The sequence below is a fragment of the Alosa sapidissima genome, chromosome 8 (genome assembly GCF_018492685.1).
Source record: "Alosa sapidissima isolate fAloSap1 chromosome 8, fAloSap1.pri, whole genome shotgun sequence".
Taxonomy (NCBI): Eukaryota; Metazoa; Chordata; class Actinopteri; order Clupeiformes; family Clupeidae; genus Alosa; species Alosa sapidissima.
The window spans coordinates 10,809,263-10,831,381 of record NC_055964.1 but is presented as its reverse complement, the minus strand read 5'-3'; the positions used below and the strand labels follow the sequence as shown (position 1 = coordinate 10,831,381).

Sequence of the window (22,119 nt, the reverse complement as noted above, 5' to 3'; positions counted from 1 at the left end):
AAGTTTGTATTTTGCATTTTCATAATATATTTATCTTCAATTTGTATAATAAATCTTGCACTGTTCATCATCTTGCCTTCTATCTATCTATCTATCTATCTGTGATGAGTATATGTCCTCTATATTCTGATTGGATTAGAAAATCAATACGGAAGTGAATGGTTCAGTAGAATAGCCTATGAATAGCCCATGTGTGGCATGTGTGTAAGCTCCCTACAGTTTCTATATAAAAGTTAAGCTGAAACTCGGCTGTTGCTCCATTTCATGACACTATCCATCTATCTAATTATCTGAAATACATGCACTGTAGCAGTCTGACATCATGCATTTGTCTGTGCGCGAGGCAAAGTTTGTTTAGTTCACCGGCCCATTTTGACCCTTGATGGCCCGGTGCCCAGTCAGACATATGGAGAGGACCCGTCCAGCTAGGGGAGATTCCTGCACGGAAGATTCATAAAGCTCTCTCCAGCTCTCTGGTATATTTCAAGGCCGAGGGTCGTCGGAAAAAGTGGTCTCCCCGCGGAATGCGCACTGTCTCTCTCCTTAGTTTGCACTCTCTTACTCCATTGACTTATTTAATAACCCCTTGTGTAAATATGTTTTTCTTTCCCACACTTCTGAGCTTCTGTGCTCCTGAGGACATACGCCCTCTTGTGGTCACACTATAGGATACATTGGAATATAGCTGTAGCTTTATAGTGGATGGAAATTGTTTCACTTTTAAAATTCTAAATGCTCAAATGAGACATAGGCTACTACGAATGGATTTTAAATATCAAAATGGATCTTGTAAAGTACACGTGAATGTAGAAAGACCATCTATCATCAGCATTATTAATTGTAACTTTGATGTGAGTCTAAAACGGAACACCCTAAATAAATATAGGCCTATGCCATAACGACACATGTTAAACGTCATTTTTGTAATTTGTGTTATCTAAATAAATGAAGTTCACAAGAATGGAAAGTTCCTCCAAAAGGTTCATGCGCGAAAGGAAAACTAATTTCAGAGAGAAGAGCATTAAAAGTTACCTGAGGAACACTGCCCTCTAGTGTCTTTAAATGAAAATCGCCTTTTCCCTGCGCCCTAAACAAACATGTTGAGCCCCTTGAAACTGAACTGTGCTCTCCCCATGAAAGACGTGTGGTTATAGAAAGCGTAAATTATTACAGCACCTCATTCTCGCAGGCGGTCCATTACAGCAGTGGCGTGAGCTATACCGGTCCTACACACGGAACCTCAGTTCGTTTTTTTAATTGGTGCTGAAAATTCCACTTCTACCGAGAAACTGATGGCCTCTCACTTTAATTACCAGCCATCTATAGCGGAGCCAAATGTTAAGTTTTTATTGGCTAGCACTCAGATTCTGGGCAGGCAGCCCACTCTGCATTTGGGAGGCAGAAAATCCACTTAATTGTCCTCAGTTAGTCAAGCAAATTGCATTTTCTATCAGAAGACAAAAGCTTTTATTATGCTCCATAAGTGACAGCGAAAATATTGCTACAGGGCATGAAATAAATGGGTGAGACTTCATGTCCAAGTCAAGAAAGACCCATTTTCCATCTTAAAACCCAATTTAGGCTTTGGATTCGAAACCTCACTACCATAAACGATCCGTGGACATATGCCACCACAACCCCCTACAACAGTTATTTAAAGCTGGATTGTTGTGCATAATTCAAAATCATCTCATAAACATAAGGTTTCAGTGTTTTTTTGAGTAGCCATATTTCACAAGCACCTAAGGAGTTAAGTGTCTTCAGGAAAATTGAGGTCAAAAGAATACAATGCTTTACCATTCCCAAAAACATTGACTAACTTAAAAAGTCAGTAGCCAAACGAGGACTTTACTCACACGCATGCTTTAATAATATACGTAGACAATTAACACAACAGTGATTATGAGATGCATTTTCTCAGCTACAATCACAAGAAATGAAAAACACAGCGGTGACATTAGACTACCTGCATCTATAGGCTTACGATCGATCGATCGATCGATAGATAGATAGAGAGATAGATAGATACTTTATTGATCCCCAAAGGGAAATTCAATTCACTTTGTGTGGAAGCCAAGGCCATGTGCTGCCAATATCATTGCTGCTTCAAACAAATGTTGTTGCAGTGTCCCTTCGACCTCAGTGCTGTTACTGTTCAATGTACCTGTAGAATTAAATTCTCATATGGTGTGAACCCAGCTGACCTGCGATGTGTAGGGTAGACCAATGAAAAAAGACCTCAGTTATTGGCAATAAGGGGATTTGACGCCTGCAGCTGTCTATAGCTGACTGCATGATGTATGCTTCCGAGTTGAAAACATATCAGAATCTCAGAAATAATCACGTTATGCAGTCAACTTAAGACGGCTGCAGCTGGCTACATCAAGACGAGTGTTGTATGAACAGGCTGAGCATCACACCTCACATTGGTAATTCAGTGGGTCGTGAAAAGGACAGTCACAGTTGAATAGTCAGTTTCTGTTCTCTCAAATACTGTAGTTGTCAGTTGGACATGAGCCTACAAAAAGTGTACAGTAGCACGGTCTCACTGTCAGTAATCTAAGCATCAGGGGAAAAGTTATTGATTTGAACAAGATCAGCTTACTGTTCAAAACTAACAAATCTTGTATGTCTTGGACAGAATCTGACCTTTGACCCTATGACCTTGAGTACCTAAATATGTCATGTAGGATTTAGGATCAGTAAATATCTGCCTGTGCACATGTTTGAGCAATATTACATGTAAGTATATGTGATCTTGCGACCCTTTGACCCCACAACCTTGAGTACCTAATCAGTTCATTGAGTCTTCATAGTGATATATATGTAGCCTGGTTGACACCAGACCCTCCCAAATTTGCCGGAAGTTTGTCTAAGTTTTCCCAGGCTAAGTGATATGTGAACTGTACCAGGTTTGATGATGTTCCTTCAACCTGGCTGGGAGATATTGTGAAACACTTTAACTATGCACTAATAGACAGAACAAACAAAAGACAGCCTTTCTATTTAAAATTAGCATGAGCCATGAGGTGGCTTTGATATGATGTATAATGATGATTGTTTACTCTCTCTATATGAATCAAGGAGGTATCATGGCACTATATCACTTTTCATGTACAGAAGCTTTGATTAGGATTTTATGTCTTCTGACACTCTAAGTGAGTCGTAGCTACTGTAAACTAAAAAAAAATTCTTTATACCTCCAACCAATAAATACCTTTAAAATGAAAAGTAAAAATGGCATTAATGATTAGTCTGGTCACTGAGGCATGAACAGAGCTCATTAAGTAGTAAGTTAATGAGTACACATACCTGCACAACAGACAATCAGTAAGTTAATCATGTGGTACACTGTATCTGCCAATGTGTTCTTTTATGTGTCCACAACACATTACTAAATGACATAGCACTGTTTTATTTTCACTTACATTACATTTGGCTGACGCATTTTTAACCAAAACACACTTACACCATAATTATCATGATCCTGATCCTCAGGTTGTATTGCCTCGGATCCTAAGTCAACTAAAGCTGATTCAGTAAGATTCAATGACTGATTTGAAAGGTCTAGCTTTATTTCCCCTTCCAGTGATCACGTGTTTAGCAGATTTTCTCTGAAATGTCACTGGGACCAGATGTGCTTACCAGAGCCTGATCTAAGAAGAGACAAGAAAAGGACAAACCACAACCACTATGACACCATAACTAGTGCAGTCATCCCCAGCAGTGAGGCAGTAAAAGTGTGTAAACACTTGCTTCATTTGCAACGTCAGCAACCAAGCACCCACAATGATTAATTATACATTACACTATGTGGTGCCTGGGAATTATTCTGTGAAATTGACTCTGCAAATGACCCTCTAAATTACCTCTTGTGCGTTGTGTGCAAGTGACAATGTGAGAGCAGAAAGTCAATTACATGAAGCATGTCATATTAGGGCAAAAACCAGAACATACCATAATGACCTCCCATAGATGTTCCAAATGAGATTTTAAGTGGAGTTAGTAATTCATCAGTAGAATTAGTGAATAACAAAAATAATAGCTCCCCTTTGACAAACAGGCTAACACGAAACTATATGAGACAAATTATCTCCTGTGTATTTAGCCTGTCTTCTTGGAAGAGTGACAGAGGACACATACAAGGGAAAAAAGGAAGGGAAGTGTACTCTGCTCAACACCATGGAGCAGATTAAGATTGTGCACTAATTATGAACTATACGATGGAAAACCAGTCAAAAGAGCAACACCACTAAAAGAATAGTCTTTTATTTTTTATTCCTTGACAATTTCTTTTGCTTGCTTAACTGTATTCAACTGGAGCCATTGTAGAGAGATGTAGTACTTTGTACTAATACTTAAACCACATTCCCACTTGAAGTCTCTTTCCTTGAAGCTGTGTATACAATGAATTCCTATGAGTAGAAAGAACCATGAAAAAGAGTACATTTCATCTAAGCAATCTTTACACGAGCCCCTGTGAGTCAACACGACACTGTCAGGTTCCTTGGTGACGTACCAGGTGTGTGGCACCAAACCGAAAAAGACAAAGCTTGGAAGACAATTTAAAATCACAGACTAAGACTTTAAAATGACTTTTACAGTATAGCGTGGGGAAAAGGGGGCAAAAAACAAACTCAAAATGAACAATTTCAATTCAAGTCTGAAAGCTGGACAGAGCACAAACGGTTTGTTCACTTTCCTACACCTGAGCGCGTCAACAAGCCTATCTAGTACAGGCCCCGTAGTGAAACAGGCGAGTTTGAGGGTGATTTGGCAGGGGGGGGGCGGGGGATGTGGGGTTGAGGGTGGGTCTCAGAACTCTTCCTCTGCGTTGCGAGAGCGCGAGTCCTTCAGCTGCTTGAGCCGCTCGATGCAGTCGGTCACGCTGCGTTCTCCGTGGACCTTGTTGTCACGTGTGCGCACGTTTACAGTGTCGCTGGTCTTCTCCTTCTCTCCCACCACTAGACACAGAACGGGGAAAAGTTAAGGCCAAAGGTACTAACGCTTTGAAAAAGACACTTTAAAAAGGGTACCTACTAACTACCACTCACTCCAAATTTCAGTATTTTCTCAAAAATGGTCTAGTCCAGTGTTTCTCATAGTGTGGTCCGGGGACCACTGGTGGTCCGCAAGCTAGCCCAAGTGGTCCGTGAGCAGACGTGGTAAAATATAATATAGATGAGTTGTTTGCAATATTGAACCAAGTTGTATGTAAATCCAAACATTTCTGCAACACTGCCTATGTAAGGCATGCCAGTTTAAATCATATAAATTCTCTGACACAATAAGCAAGGTGCAAAGACAATCAGTGAGTAGGTCTATTGTGTAATTTACTGTTGAAGTAGGTCTACTTTTTTTTTTTTTTTAGCTAGGTGGTACGTGAGGCTGTTTTTATTGATTAAGTGGTCCTTGGTCTGAAAAAGTTTGAGAAACACTGGTCTAGTCGATCTAACCAACACAATCTCCACCTTGACCAAGGAAGCATTAGCTGGTACAGTCCCTTTTAAATTTCTCTTCAAGTTATTAAACACCAAGATGGTGTTGTAGAAGGGGGTCACTTGCGCTTCAGCCTGGTTGGTGCTCACGGAACAGGACGCAGAAGTCAATGAGGAGACCCAAGGTCTATCTAGGACCAAGGAGCAGGACCGGAGCGCACAAAGCTTTAAGTGATTTTTAATTAGTGCAAACCGACTAACATTTTGACACCCATGACTCTGAAGAAGACGCATGGGCGTCGAAACAGTCGGTTTGCACTAATTAAAAACATACCTGCAAACTCAGAAGGGCTGAAAAAGGTGACATATTTCCGAAAGACCCCCCCGCAGAAGATTTGAAAAAGATTTTACATTTTAACACGTAAATGAAGGGATATCGGGAATAACCAACATTTCCATTACATGCACATAGGTAGACCTGCAATAATTAATATTGAATATTATCATATTATATTATAATAAACGTGCAGTAAGCAGAATTTAAATATGGCTGCATTTGACACTCTTACATATTAAAATGACAGTCCTAACAGTAGGCCTACCAGCTGTTTTGAGTTAAGGCCTAATTTAATATCTTAATGATGGAGAAGATATTTTCAGACCTGCCATCCTTGAAGAAATGTCAGTATTACCTCAAACTAAGGAAAACACATTGGCCCACCTTGGCCTTCATGTATGCAGCCAAAAACAGACCAAACAACATAAATGTTGACAATCTGTTTTAAAGCCTAATCCTTATCTATAAAAATCACTGGTGTTGATAGAAAAGGACTGTGGATATCCATTTTCTGGTCTCTATTCTAGCATGTTTGGTTTATTAGTACCTCTTTTCAATCCATAATTATTTGATATTTTTTTGTGAAGAAATACATCTATCCCTCATGTTATGTTCCTCTCGTGTCTACTGAGGGTGCAATGATCACATTCCAACTAAAGAGGCGGGTCTCAGCAATAGGTGCGTTATGTCAGTCTACTCTAGAAGCCTAGGTCTCGCTTGTTTGCGCGCTAATTATCAAGAATTATGATCTATATGCTACACAGAAAACAAACAAATTAAACACCTATCACTGAGCAAGTCAAAATATTTTGCTAAGGTCCACTTTCAGATTTGTTGCAAATAACTACATTTGGCCTTGGAAAGGTCTGCGCTCCCTGAGAACGTCATGTCTAACCATTATCGACACATGGAAAATATAATGCTAAATTAAATAACTCGTGAACAAGCAATAACTTTCCAAGAAAATATTAAACTATTAAACCAAGCTAAATTCACAATCGCACTAAGTGCAGAGTCGTTTTGTTTCGCAAAGCAATTCAAAACGGCCAGCTGCGGGAACGTGAATTTGCGAGTAGGCCTAAACACTTGTTAACCTCACCTCAGCAAGTCTTTCATTTAACCCACCGAGGACAAGAGAAAAGTAGCCTAACAATATGTTTTACCTTGAGTTTATAGTCAAAGAGAGTGTAGCATGTGGCCCGTGTTTGTTAGCTAACATTTTCTTTTTTTCCTTGGTCATATCGCTGCTGCAGGCCATAGCAGGCAGGCTATGCGTAACAGAAAGTGAGGAGAGAGATAAAGCCCGCCCTCAGAAACAACTGATAGGTAGGTCTTCAAAATTAGCACAAAGAGAGGCCAATCACTTGCCTATCAATCCACCCCCCCCGAAAAAAATAACTTTTCGGATCTACACGATTCACGTGAATGACATATTTTGATTAAAAAACAGTGACTAGTTTGCAGGTACGTAAAAATCACTTAAAGCTTTGCGTGCTCCGGTCCTGCTCCTTGGTCCTAGATAGACCTTGGATCTCCTCATTGACTAAGATGGTGTTCTCTAGCCAAAACACCTTCCTGATCTACAGATCAGAGGCAGTAGAAATGGCAGGGTCCAGCTCCACTCACCCAGAATGAAGTTGTACTGGGCCAGCTGGGCATTCCTGATCTTCTTGTTGAGGGTGCAGCCAGGGTCCACATCCACATCCGTCATCAAGCCCGCGCTGTGGAACTGCTGCCGAACCTGGATATGTGTAGAAAATAAGCGTGTTGAGCACACATATGGTATACACACACATACATCAGTGAGTCAGGGAAAACCTTATGTAGATCCAAATTGAAAACATTTTAGAGGTGCTACACAATTGTATCAGGTGAAAGTTGTCAAAAAAACCTTATGTAGATCCAAATTGAAATCATTTTAGAGGTGCTACACAATTGTATCAGGTGAAAGTTGTCAAAAAAACCTTAGTAGATCCAAATTGAAAACATTTTAGAGGTGCTACACAATTGTATCAGGTGAAAATTGTCAAAAAAAACCTTATGTAGATCCAAATTGAAAACATTTTAGAGGTGCTACACAATTGTATCAGGTGAAAGTTGTCAAAAAAACCTTAGTAGATCCAAATTGAAAACATTTTAGAGGTGCTACACAATTGTATCAGGTGAAAGTTGCCAAAAGTCACACCTTTTCAGCGTACTCCTCACAAGTAGGTCCGACAGGTACAACCATCACCTGCCGTGGAGACAGCCAGAGAGGCCTGAAAGGAGGAAAGATCATTATTCATTATTATTGTTTTCCTGTTATTCATAGGACAGTGACGAGACTCATATGAAGCAAGTGGGAGAGAGATGGGGTGGGATCCAGCAATGACCCGGGTCAGACTCAAACTTGGGTCCCCATGGGCACCCAGCCCCGCACACACACACACACACACACACACACACACAGATGTAGCACAGAGAGATGCACCTGGTACCTCCAAAGGTCAAATTCTTCTTTAATATGGTGAATATCTTTAATTGATCTTAAATAAATCAAATGGACAGCTCTCCTTTAACACCTACCATTTCCCTCCATAGTTTTCTGTCAGGATGGCGATCATTCTCTCCACTGATCCCAGAATGGCTCTGTGGATGATCACTGGCCTCTTCTTGTCATCGCCATCATGGCTACAAAAGAAACCACACATCAAGTATACTGCTTATTAAAAAAAACAGTACAGTACAACATCTGTTTCCATTAATGACCACATGGTGTCACCAAAACATCACAAACACCATACTTAAGATGCCTGTGGCCAGTGACTTTGGCTACTGAATGATATGATTCACAGTGGCAAAAAAATGTGTGGCATTAACCTTGGAGCCAGGTTTAATAAAAACAAATATTTAAAAAAAAAAATCTTTCAGGTGTGGAAATAAACAAAAAAATGTAGCCCTGGGGATTAACAGGCTGAGATCCAAAAACAGCAGCAGTGTGTGTGTGTGTGTGTGTGTGTGTGTGTGTGTGTGTGGATGGACAAGCAGGCCTTTGAGAACGCACACAAAACATGAGCATTTCAACTTGACTCCATCCCAACAAAATATTTGAGAAATGAACCTGTCCAAACAAAAGCAACAGCAACAGCTGGGGGCCTTTCAGCTACAGACAGCTATCTCAAACGACCATTTGAAACGTCATGCTCCTACTCTCAAGGCAGAGACACGTTACCTGACAAAGGTGAGGTTGAAGCGGATGGGCAACTGGAAGTCCAGCTGGATGGTGGCACACTGGTGGTACCGACCGATGGCATCCTTGATCTGAATGTCAATCTGTGGGGAGACAAATTGACGCCCCAGGGAGAGAGACAAAGGTTAATGGCTCTGTCTGGTTGGTAGAGGTTAAAAAAAAGTGCAGTCTGTGTCCATTAGCGGATGCAGAGGTTTCCTTAATACCTTTGGTCCATAGAAAGCTCCGTCGCCTGGGTTTAAGACCCACTTCTCTCCAAATTCGTTCAGACTGTTTTCCAGTTGCTGCAACAACAAACGGACAGGGCAAATAAATAAAAAAATATTTTTAAAAGGAAAAAGAAAAAAAAGACTTTCATCTGTGAAATGGCTTTTCAAGTGCTTGGGATTAGTAGATCTTTATTCAGCTTCTTTTTTACAGGCTCTGGCAGGCCTGTGACTAAATCTGTGAACTATGTTACCTGTCACCTTTAAGAGGATTTGCTGTTAAATGTCACCTGGACTTTTCTCCCCCAAAGTGACATCTGATTTAGGTAAGGGAGGCATTTGAGAGAGTGACTGAGGAAAAAGAGGAGGAGGGGGAGATGGAGGACGAAGAGAAGGAGGAGGAGGAGGAGGAGGAGGAGGAGGAGGAGGAGGAAGAGAGAAAACATGACAGGTGCTGGAGTGCTGACTGACAGCCGTGTTCTACCTTTTCGGCCTGGTCCCAGACCTCCACCTCTCCCAGGAACTTCTCCGGTCGGGTGGAGAGGTTCAGCTTGAACGTGAAGCCGAACACGTTGTAGACAGTGCGCAGGAAGTCAAGGCACCCTTTGATCTCGCTCTCAATCTGAGGAAGAAAGTAGTAACATACCATTACAAACACTGAGGTACAAACGCCAACATGCAATACAACCTTCACGTGCATCACTTGTTTATTCATTTTCAGAGTCTCCTTTCAACTGCATGGTTCTCAGGCATCTGAAGTCTGAATGCAATTTTATATCTATTTTTTATACCTCTATCTATTTAAAAACACACTTTAACCCTTAGAACCCTAAGCTGTTTTTAGGGCATTTTCACTACCTTTATTCATAAGGATTTATTCTGGTCATTGTAAGTGTCACACACACATATTATATATTGTTTTTTTCAGCAGAGTCATTTCATGTATTAGTACTAGCATTGATTTTATTTTGATTTTTAAAGAATTAAAATATAAAAATCATATTATAAAAATTCTTATATTTTGACCTGTATCTCACCACAGCAAGCTCATAGCTCTACATGCATTTCATGTGTGTGTAGGGCAGGCTGTCCTGAATCGGGCAATATAATTGCCATGTTGGAGGAATACTCTGGGGCTGAGCAATTTACATAAATATGTGGTGTGTGATTTACGGAAATAAATGCCTTTTTTTATTTAGCGATGAAAAATGACCATTCTGCGCTCCATATCTGTGACACGAACTGATCTGACCTGAAATCGACCCAAGTTTGCCTGTTAGCATGTGTGACTATGGTGTATGCACTCATGATGATTTTCAACTTTTTACTGCATTGCCATGAACAAAGTAAAGGCAAAAAAGGTGTTTCTTTGTTGAACAAATTGGGATGCAATGTGAGCCTTGAATCTCAGAATCTCAAAACATGCTTTGCCACAAAAACGTGGGGTAAGTCCAGCTATATGAAGTTATTATTTTGCTGTCACTTCGTCTGTTTTATAACCCAGAAGGATGTATTTGGTATCAAATGATAGCTCTGTGTCTTCATCTGACATGCGTGGCATATCTATCCCATCACGGGTCCGCGAGTAATTCAAACGAGAGTAATGGGTGTGCAGCGTTGGTTTGTGTACATGACGTTAATATTCTGCAGTCACTTCGTCTGTTTTTATAAGCCAGAAAGATTGATATCCATGGTACCAATGGATAGCCCTGTTTCTCCTCTTTCATCTGATATGCTTGCCATATCTATGCGATCACGGGTTCGCGAGTAATTCAAACGAGAGTAATGGGTGCGCAGGTGAACGCAGAGAAGTATAGACTGTAAATATGATGCAATTTGATTTACTTTCATGATTTTTTTTAATTTTCATACTTGATCGTACAGACAAGTGCGTAGTCTCTTTGGAAAGCCCCTTCTTCTCTGTCATGCAATAAAGGTTTCATCTCGTTGCGATGAACAGTCGCGGAGCAATGTAACAGAGAAGAAAGGGTGTGTTTTTTGACGCACTTTGCGTCAATCGGGTTCTAAGGGTTAACACTCATATTTGCTTAACGCTTAATTCTTATTTTATCCCATAGGTTAAAATAGCTGACAGCAACATCAAAACAAAGTATTCACGTGGTCACTCTTTGATGCTCAATACAATCTCTACTAAATTGTACAGTTAAACTCTAAGGAGGGTCCTCAAGATGGATGCATTGCAAGCGTAGGCCCATGGTCCACTCACCTGGTCCATGGTGCAGAAGATGTGGGCATCGTCCTGCTGGAAGCGCCGCACGCGGGTCAGTCCCGTCAGCGCCCCCGACAGCTCGTTACGGTGCAGGACGCCAAAGTCCGCCATGCGCAGAGGCAGCTCTCTCCAGGAGCGTGGCCGGTGGTCAAACATCAAACTGTAGGGGGAGGACAGAAGAACCTCACTGTAACCACTTCACAGTGAATTAAGACATGCCGTGCAGCCAGTGTGACACTTCACAGAATAGTTTCTCATTGTGTTAAGACAAAGGGACAGTCTAAATCACATAGGCACCGACACAAGTGCAGCACTCTCCACTTTTGACACTTTTACATTACATTCAATTGTTTTCAATACAACTCTGCACACCAGCATTAAACTGTGTTGCTACATTTCCGTGTGGCAAGGGTCAGCGCACTCATGTCAGTGCCTATGTGAGGAACGCTTAGACGGGGATCTGGACAAACTTGTCAATTAGCTAATTAGCCCTGGAGGCAGCAGCCAAGAGAGAGCACTAACAAATGACTTAATTACCAAATGAGCTCAAACAGCTCAGCGCTGCTGGTTAAGGGCTGTTAATAGCAGATGTTGCTTCTGCTGCTGCTGCGGAGTTAGTTTTAGTCAGAGGTCTTACCAGTGGCCTGGGCAGTTCATGGGCTTCAGAGCGAAAGTCTCCTTCTCCGCCTCGAAGGAGAACATGTTCTCGCTGTAGTGCTGCCAGTGGCCGGAGGTCTGCCACAGCTTGCTGTTGTAGATGTTGGGGGTGACCACTTCCTGGAAGCCCCGCCTCCTGTATTCACTCTGATGGGCAGATCAGGGACAAATCAGACTCCAGATTTTTTACAACCAGCCTTGACCTTCACACCATAACAAATAACAAATACAAGTTTACACAGATTTACTTAAACCACGAGCCAGCTGACTGCACGGGCATTTCAAAGCTCGGACATGAGAAGGGACTCACCCTGATGAACTGGATGAGAGTGTTGTAGATGTACGCCCCCTTGGGCAGGAAGAAACAGCTGCCGGGGCTCAGGTCGTGGAAGAAGAACAGGTCCTGCTCCTGCAGGGATACAAACGAGCGTGAGCAAGATGAGCGAGAACAAGAAAAGGAGTGAGAGAGAGAGAGAGAGAGAGCGAGGAGGGTGAGAGAAGCGGGATGTCAGATTAGCGGCACCCGCTTCTCTGTGGTGACAAAGTGCTCCCCGGGCGCCCATCAGTGGCGTGGCCTGGCAGATGGCACATTAAGGAGGCAGACATCTGCATGCTTTATGGTGGCACTGGCACGCCTCTGCATCAACACGCCCGCTGCTGTCGCATCTCACCGGCAAACCGGGCGGACGGGGTGGGGCGGCTGGGATCGCCCGTCGTCGCATTGGCGACAGCTGGCGCACTGAGCCATTATCACACCTATGAGTCCTCGCGTCCTCTACGGTCTCTCTCCATCCATGTGTTAGCCCTGCCTTGACACCCAGGTCATATCTTCCATTACCAACACACACCACCATATATTTACCCCTTACTTAGGCTCACACACACACACACACACACACACACACACACACACACACATTGGATGCTATTATAAGTGCTCCATCAATCAGTCGATAAATAATGTCTGGATTTTTTGTGGTCCTCCTCTCATTAGTGTTAAGCTTTTAATGTGCGCTTCTTTACGAGAGTGTGTCCAGATGTTCACTGCGCTAATAAAAAAGCAAAGCAGAGAGAAAAACACATTCTGGATGTTTCGGGATAACAACACCACACACTAAACTACGACACCAAAGCTGGCCTACTTTATAGTGATGACACCACGGCCCCTAAAAAGAAATGCTTGCCGTGCAAACCCAAGTTTATGACGCTCTTTCGCTCATATCTATCATGAGGGGCCAGATGACAAGAGGTCAGATAACGCCACCAGTCATCCACGCGCTTGGGTTTTGGGTACGTACTCGTCCCAGTTTGCGGTGGTCACGGTTCTTGGCCTCCTCCTGGAACTTCTCCCACTCCTTTAGCATCTTGGGGTCGGGGAAGGAGATGCCGTAGATTCGCTGCAGGCTCTCCATGTCCGCCTTCCCCTCCCAGTAGGTGGACGAGTTCTGTAATGGTCAAACAAAAATGTGCTTTTTTACAGACAAAACCAAACTCCTGATGATTAATCTTTAAGCAAGCAACCAACCAACAGCAAATTCTTATCACTGCTGTCTTCAGAAACTCCGCTCTGTGTAAATTTAAATGTGCCTTTTTGTGCTTTAAAATAAGTCTGTGTAGTATTAGTGATGACATATTCTGTACCTTATGGATCTTCAGGGCCTTGATCTTTCCAGTGTGTCTCACGTGGGGACCTCTGCAGAGGTCAATTAAAGGACCACACCTGGAGGAGGACATGACAAATCAGATGCAGAGCAGGCTAGACCTGGTCCTGTCTTCGTAAAATGTAAAACACACTTGTATAAAATAGAAAACAGGACAAGAGAAGAGTATGTGGATGTGCATCAAACCTGTAAACAGTGGTGGTTGGAGTGGTCACTTTCTCGTTCAAGATCCTGCACTTAAACTTGTTGTACTGTAGGGAGAAGGAGAGAGGGAGAGAGGGAGATGGAAGGAGGGAGAGAACGAGAGGTGGGTTGAGGAAGTAAAAAGAAGAAAAAAAAAGCAAATTTCAATTTCTCTGCTATGAAAGTCTTCAGAGTATGTCATCTTTTCCGGGCGAGATAGACATGGCATTTTTTTCCACTGTGTGTGAACAGTGGGAGAGCTACCTTGAACATTTCCAGGAGAGTCTCCTTCTTTATCTCCAGCCTCTCAAAGGGCTGCTTCTCCTTGATGATTTTCTTACACAGGTTCTCCAGACCGGGGAAGTCATTACTCGAAACCCCTCTGCCAGACAGGAAAAAAAGCAAGAGAGCGAGACAGAGAGCAGAGATACATGGAGAGGGTGGGGGATGGAAGGCGAAACGGGACAAACTTTATTCACTTCAAACCTCAAAAAGGTAAACCTTTCCATTAATAAACATGAGTTCTCAGAGCCCAAAGTGCAAAGTTGAACACAGAGCGAGAGTCTAGGAAATGTCAGGAGAGTGTATCGCTAATTAAAAAGCGTCCAAGCACTGCCTCGACCCTGTATGTCACATAAGTCCCACCGAATGCACACGCAATAAGCTAGGCAACCTGTTCCATGGCCGACAGATGGAAACCACAAACAAGGTGCCGCCTGTCAGTAGAGTTATCTCTCAGAATATAATTACCATAAAAAGACTATCATCAGGAAAGAGCTGCCTTTGCTAATAGTCATCTACACTAATTTTCGTGAGATTAGGTGAGAGGAAATGTATGAGTCACACAGAAGGTCAAGCTAAATTGTTTACCGGCCATTTTTTTTCTTTCCTCATTCTCTTGAAAGTGCTAACAGTGAAAGTCTATGGTAATTAGCTAGAAGACATTCATTTCTGACCATGGATTCATTTCGCCTTCAAAATCTGACCTTTTCCTCAAGGCTATCAGAACACAATTTGGCACTTATTTATTTTACATGTCCTGCCAAATTAAGGTTAATATAAAAAGAACAAAAATGAAAACTACACAACCTGCCAGTTGAAATAAAAAGCTGAAAGCTCTTTTTATGAACTGCAGGTTCTGACCATGAATTGGCTTTTCACTTATCGTACAGTACAATTTCAAGGCCTTTTCTTTGTCTGGGTCCAGCAATTAGCCAAGGATGTGGGTGCGTCTGCACAAACACACTGGACATAGACTGGGTTTACATGCACTTCAGTATCACGGTTATGACGCTTATTTTGATCATATTCAGGATATGGTGTTTACATGAACACAGAAACCCAGTTATTAATATCCTTGTATACATGATCAATATTAGTATTCCGATTGTCAACGATATTCTATTAGCACTCCTTTTCCCGGTTTCTGATGCAAGTGCGCGTTTGCCTGAGAAACCGAGATAAGGTGTATACATGGAACAGTATCCCAGTTTCTTTTGGAGTACTCCACCTAGCATAACCGGGATACTCAAAACCAGGATAAGGGCTTATCCAGGTTCTGAAATCGGGATATGATGTTTACATGCGCAAATACAAAAACGGGATACTTCAAAATCCCGATCATAACCGGGATACTACGGTGCATGAAAACGCAATCATAGAAAATAGTAAATACTCGACTCACTCGCTCTCCAGGAACATGTCATAGTAGAAGCCGCTCTCGATGGGTGGTCCGTAGCACAGGCAGCCACCGTACACGCGCTCCATGGCCTCGCCCATGATGTGGGCACTGGAGTGCCAATACACCTACGAAGGCAAACACCTGAGTTCAACAAATGAGCACAGTTCACCGCAGAGTGTGTGAATATACAAACTGGGAGAACTGTGTCATCACCTCTGCCAAGAAGGTTATGATCTCAGTTTAGCCAGTCAGTCTGTCTGTCGGTCTGTGTCTCTGGCTGTGTCTATAAGGCCAATTTTCATGTAACTTACATGCACAGCACATGTCAGAATCTACTAAATTTTGGAGCCGATTTGGGAATATTTTGAGCACTTTTTAGAGCGGATCCGGACTTAGATATTTTTGGTCCTATTTTGTCATTGCGGGATTGACCATTTGGCCTTGGTTAGGGGTGTGTGCTCTCCAATGGCCTTCTAATCAGGTCCTGATTTCAGGTATTAGTCCCTTGGTAAAACTGCTATGCACAACAGCATGTGCCTATCCCAACAGAATGGTAAAATGTTTGGTCGTAAACAGATTAAAATGGATTGCCTTCATCTCCATTCATTCCTCTCTGAACACAGATTTCTTTCCAAGCTCTGGGCTGATTTCATATTGAAATTTCACAAGAGTAAGCAGAATATTTTATTATTAAATATGCATTTTTTTTCCACTGACACATTGTAGTTCAATGGCACCTTTGATTCGAATATAAATGTCTAAATACGCCAAGTCTGTGGATACTCTATTTGGGTCTAAATTGCTGTTAAAAGCACAAAATACTAAATGATTCAACTGAGAGATGAAGAGTTCATCTAAAAGCATTTAATCTTTATTAATATCAACATTGTGTATAAAATTGCTCTTAACACTCTTCTGTAAATTATCCTTAAGTGGTAGGACAACATTTTGGGCGACATCCAAATAGGCCACAACTGCTACGCATATCTTACAAATGTGTACATAGAAATATCGGACTCACTTTGCACATTCAGCAGTAAGACAACATGGGGAGTGTAGAAGATAAGGAGGGTGCAAACCCTGCATACATTTAACAGATAACATTTGAATCCATATTTTCCTACGAATGAGAGTGGGCCTTTTAGTATAGCAGCAGCATCTCTCCAATAAGTATTTAATTAGTTAAGTTTCCTTAACTTATGTTTAACATTCCCTTCCCTTAATATTTACATACAGGTAGTCCCTTACAAATAGTCCCTTACAAATAAAACTAAATAAAAAGATCAAAATTAAGGGGTAACTTACAGCTTGAGCTTCTTCGTCGTCAAACTTGAGGAGCTGCAGGCTGCAGTCCTGTTCTAAGGGTCTGTCCAGGTCCCACACACCATTGTTCACTTTAGCAATCACAGTGTTATCAGCAAGGCCTTGGCTGTTTAAGGGGAGAGCCAAGACAAAATAACATCAGACATTAAACATCTGAGGTTTTGCAAAACAGCCAGTAAATGTTGACCAGCTTTTGACCATAACTTCAGATTTTAGAGGAACTTCTGAAAATCAAAAAACTCATGACTACTCACAAGTCACATCTGTAAGTCATCACATGCATCTAGCATCAGACAGGAAGAATCACTGCCGGTGATAACGAGCAAGTGCTCAGAAGTAAAAGTGGTAAAGCTTTTGAGGAAGTAACCTTCTTCTTCATAAACAGGGGGCTGCCTACCACCGTACCTGATGCCGCAGGCCACTGTGTACGGGGTGGTCTTCCAGGAGTCCCCATCCACCACCTTCCCATCGGGCAGGGTGATCTTGATGGGCTTGCTGTCCTTCTCTGCCCGCTCAGCCAAGAGGGCATCATGCTCTGCTTTCAGCTTGTTATAAAGGGCCAGGCGATCCTCGATGTACTGGGGAGGGGGGTTGAGCTGTGGAGTGGTAGAGCGGCGATGTCAGACGAAGGCCCTGTTGGGCTGAATCGTTGCTTTTTTTCTTTTAATTAAACTCTAGAGAGGGGTAGCCTACAAATCTAGACGCACCCTAGCGGCAGCAAATGTAATTTGCAGCCAGGGTAGTCTAGCAACTCTCCGTTGGCTTGCGAGCTGTAAAAATTAAACTTCGATCAGGCCACATCATGTCTAGAGTCAGTGGGTGGGCTTAACATAATGATGATGTTGCAACGGTTCCCTACTACTTTTAAACAAAGAAGATGGATGCTGCTGCTGCCCAACAGTGCGACACGAGTTAAGCTTTTTTTTAAGTTGGCAAAAGTTTGATCAACTAGCCAACTAGCTCCACTGGTGGGAAAATGCATGGGACTCATGAGTTGCAGCGCTATCCTATTGCATGCAAAGGGAATTTGAAAGACAACCGTTTATCCCGCCCCTCAGATTGAGCACTGCGAATGGAGAGTTCCCAGACCCTACATCTTGATGTGGGTCTGGCTTGTCAGGCTAAGAGAGGGGTCATAATGAATGGGTATTTTGGTGTAACATGTTGCATCATCACAGCCCAATGTTGGCTAGCGTAACACACTAGGCCGTGTTGATATAGTTTACAGTCGTATACAAGCTGTGTTTCAAAACTGAACTATGTTCTCACAAATGGCAAACATCAAACATAACAACACTATAACATTTGTATGACTACCCTCCCCACTACTACTGGAAATGCCTGTGTGAATGAAAATCACACAAGACAATAACTCTGCACACACATACTGTATGGGTAGCCTAGAAATCTAGACGCACCCTAGCAGCAGCAAATTACATTTGCTTCCAGGGCTACTGTATGGGTACTTATGGTGTGAGTGTTTTAAGCCAGTGTTAGTTTAAATGCATATTGGACTACTGCCAAAAGTGGACAAGATCAGGGCAGGAGTGCCTGACTAATGTGTATTTTCACACAAACATACGGGCATTTGTGGGCGTTTGAGGGCGTTTTTGGGCGGTAACCAGGTATGCCATCGTGTTGGAGGTGCAAACAAACGCTGCCCCTAGTGGCCACCTGAACTCCCCTGGAAACACGGTATGTGAAATTGTGGGGGAGCTCTAAAATATTGATATGACTGCCAAATAAATTATATTTTGGCCATGGTTTTCCCTAAAATGTGTAAAATAAGAGAAATAAAATTGTATTTTGAGTTTATGATTCATGAAAAAAGTGCCTGCTTGCACATTAGAGGCGCGAAACGTGGAAGCGCTCAAATCAGGTCATCGCCTATCCACATCATGGCTTACTGGACCTCGAGCAAAAGCAGCCGAACCCAGGCCGCTATGGTCACTTTTGTGTTAGGTAACTGCTTTTACTTAAAATTTGCTGTTGTTATAGGCCTAAGGATTGCTGTTATGTGATAGGCCGCCTACTTATGAGAAGGGCTATGTGCATCGTTGTGTTGTGTAGCCTACGGGTCATTCCACGCCAACTCAGCCACCCATGTACATGACACCTCTCAGATTTTGCTGAAAAGCGGTGAATATATGCCTTATGTTCCCAAACAAAGGAATCTGAAGTTTCAGGTCAATATCTCAAACGGTTTGCCCGTGGCGTCTATTTGAATTTCGGGTGCCACGGCCCTAATTGACACATTGGAATTTCACATTTCATCTATTGCCATTTTTGGAAGCCCATAATGTCTGTTCTAATAGTGGTAGAGGGCTGGAAACTGGTGTGGTAGTTCATTGTAGCCTGTACTACACAATTCTGGGGGCAAAATCAATATTCCTTACTGTTTGGGTGAGAGGTGGGTCACCAAAGTCCTAAAAAATGTTGATGGCATGTGTGATTTTTGGGTGGCCCTAGCACCACAATTAATGATCATATTTATTCTAAACAGGATTATTTGTTATACGTGGGAACCTTGCTCTTGCCCAAATTAATTTTAAGGGTATGGTACCACTGGTGGGGGTTTCATGGGGGTCCAAAAACCCTTTCCGGCAGATGTGACTCTTTTGGAACCCCATATTTGGACCCCCAAATGACCATGTGGGCACTTGATGATCCTAATGGGATTTATCCCAGCCGTCTTTAGAACACTAAACATATCGGAGGTGTCAAATGTTGAGTTACTCCAGTCTAGATTTTTTTTACGTTAATCGCTCCTAAAATGTATTGCTATTGTCTGTCCAAAGTAAAATGCCTGTTACGAAGTTACCTGATGGTCAAATCAACCATTACGTCTGTGACACGAGTTTGATTTCTGGTAGCACTGCATCACTCACCTCTGCTTTTCCTGCAGCATCCGCTGTAGCACCTTTGCTCTTTTTCTTCCCTCCTTTATCCCCATGAGCTCCGTCCTGACAAAACATTGCACCACATCAATAAGACAACCACACCTGTGTAATTCTTTGTGTACGACGTTGCATACGCACGCGTGCGTGTGTGTGTGTGTGTGTGTGTGTGTGTGTGTCGCTCCACCCAGTTAATCACAGTCCACGTTAACGTTACAGAAACAAAACCTGGCACCAGACAGGATATGCTACCTTGTGTGACGAGTTTGACAGCTGGGGTAGTCTGACTGAAGTGTGACTTTTGATGAGAGCAGACGACATAATGTTATAAACATCATCGGAAAAATAGTTTATTTAAAGCGATAACGTTATGCTGTAGAAAGCAGGTAGGTAAACAATAAATTGTGGTTTCGTGGCATGTTCTGGCAGGGATACTTCATGTACATCACACCACAATACAACTGCCCATCTAAACATCAGCCGTTACATCCTAAGCCCTCCTAAACTACCGAAAGCCATCGGAGAGTGGGCCTAATCTATGTAACAAGGCAGCACCGCGACACATGCATTGGCAGCATGTTTTCAATGAGAACCCAAGTTGACGGCTAGAATTCTAGCTAGCTAACCTCGCCGGCTAGATTTATCAAATGGACGGGACGTTACCTTCTTCCCTTCCTCAACATGCAGCGCCTTCATCTGCTGAGCAACTTTCTCCTCCTCCATTCTGGAATTACTGCTGCTAGACAGAAATTTACAGACAGAAACAAACTTCTGATGAAATTACAAGACACGACTCCTGTCTCACCGGCATGTACATTTCCCGGATATGATGATGTCTTCGTTTCATCGCCAATGCTGATGCAACACTGGCAGTAGGAGGCGGTCATTTTTTGATTGACAGGAACTCTAGCGAATTAGGACTGAATGAGTAGGCTTACAGACAGTCGCAGGAGGATGATGCAAGGATTTCTTGTTAATGAGCAAAGTTATGACTGCAACGCTGTGTTGTTATAATAATAATAATAATAATAATAATAATAATAATAATAATAATAATAATGTTGATGATAGTATTATATTCTTCTTCTTCTTCGTATTATTATTATTATTATTATTATTATTATTATTATTATTATACTACTACTACTACTACTACTACTAATAATAATAATAATAATAAGCCAGGCATCATCAATAAACACAATAATCATATATCTCTTTATAGGCTAGGCCTTGTATTACGGACATATTGCATACTAAGCAAAAGCAGCGACTTCACTTTAGCGTATAAGCTATTTCTCACACAATTTTCATATTGGACCTACTCTGGGTGTGACACGGACCAAAAAACATAGTTGTTGTGCTGCTTCAATATAACATCATAGTGATTTCTAGCAAGCCCTTCCCAAGAAGATGTGTCATTACTGATCTTTGAAAAATCTGTTCAGACCCACCAATGACCTCATCCCTCTCCAGCTGGCAAGAGATGAGAAAAGACAGGAAGCTGAGTTATGCCTCAGGCGTCTGGGCATCCTCCCTGTCATATTTCTTCCCTTTTCAATTTATATTAATAAATGAGGTCTGCAAGGTCATCTGCCTGATAGCTTATACAGTAATGAACAGGATGAAAGGGCAGCAAACACCCACAGAGTTTTATGTCATCTGTCAGGAAATTAGTTGTCTCCGGCGCAACTTTTTCATATCTCTCCAGCAGGACCTCTGACAGCATTGTCTGGGATGGATGATGGTGTTCTGATGATGAGAAAAATCTGTCCTGGGGAGCACAGTGTGTTCTGTGAGAGGAGGCGAGCTCAATCTCCTCTTCCCTGACCCCAATAACTTCTACAACATCAGGTGAGAGGCACCAAGGCACCTGGGCTGACATGCCAAATGGGCAGCAGTTACAACAGGATATATCACAACCTTAAATTGCTTTTATATCAGCGTCGTTTGGCACACGCTCAGGGTGTGCTGTGTGCCAATTAAAAGGATGTAATGTAAGAGCTGTAAAGGAGATGTGGAGAGGAAATACTTGTATTTCAAAACATTGCTCATTGCACTAAATATCAAGTGTGACCTTTATTGTTTTTCTCAAGAAATGCAGACAAACATAGCTGTTGACCTTGTAGAATCCTCTCCACTGGTCTTTTCTTTATTTTACCATACAATAAGGATTTAATTAGTTGGAGAATCAACAGCTATTGTTAGTTGTCAGACTGGTATTATAGCTTTCTGATTGAATAAGGACAAATTAGTGTTTTGGTCGTGGTGTGGGGG

General features: G+C 42.2%; 1 protein-coding gene and 1 long non-coding RNA gene across 3 annotated transcripts in view; one reads left to right on the top strand and one right to left on the bottom strand.

Annotated features, from left to right (window-relative positions):
- Positions 1 to 5,618, top strand: part of LOC121714912 — an 11,026-nt gene extending 5,408 nt beyond the window's left edge. Inside the window, exon 3 of the long non-coding RNA XR_006033481.1 lies at positions 5,551 to 5,618. This is a non-coding gene — a long non-coding RNA (uncharacterized LOC121714912). The remainder of the gene's footprint in view (positions 1 to 5,550) is intronic.
- On the bottom strand, positions 4,256 to 20,685 carry tars1 (threonyl-tRNA synthetase 1). 2 transcript variants are annotated; one of them, XM_042100109.1, is made up of 20 exons: positions 20,506 to 20,685; positions 19,834 to 19,908; positions 17,351 to 17,541; positions 16,928 to 17,051; positions 15,626 to 15,747; positions 14,206 to 14,323; positions 13,945 to 14,009; positions 13,739 to 13,817; positions 13,396 to 13,542; positions 12,408 to 12,506; positions 12,078 to 12,244; positions 11,438 to 11,600; positions 9,695 to 9,832; positions 9,211 to 9,288; positions 8,987 to 9,087; positions 8,341 to 8,445; positions 7,961 to 8,033; positions 7,402 to 7,516; positions 4,812 to 4,964; positions 4,256 to 4,453 (listed from the first exon to the last, which is right to left on the bottom strand). In XM_042100109.1, exons 1-19 carry the CDS (start codon positions 20,563 to 20,565, stop codon positions 4,816 to 4,818), a joined length of 2,169 nt encoding a protein of 722 aa, XP_041956043.1. In that variant the 5' UTR covers positions 20,566 to 20,685; the 3' UTR covers positions 4,256 to 4,453; positions 4,812 to 4,815. The 2 variants fall into 2 exon arrangements, with proteins under 2 accessions (XP_041956043.1, XP_041956042.1); XM_042100108.1 differs by having other exon boundaries at positions 4,256 to 4,964.
- Between the last annotated feature and the right edge of the window lie 1,434 nt (positions 20,686 to 22,119).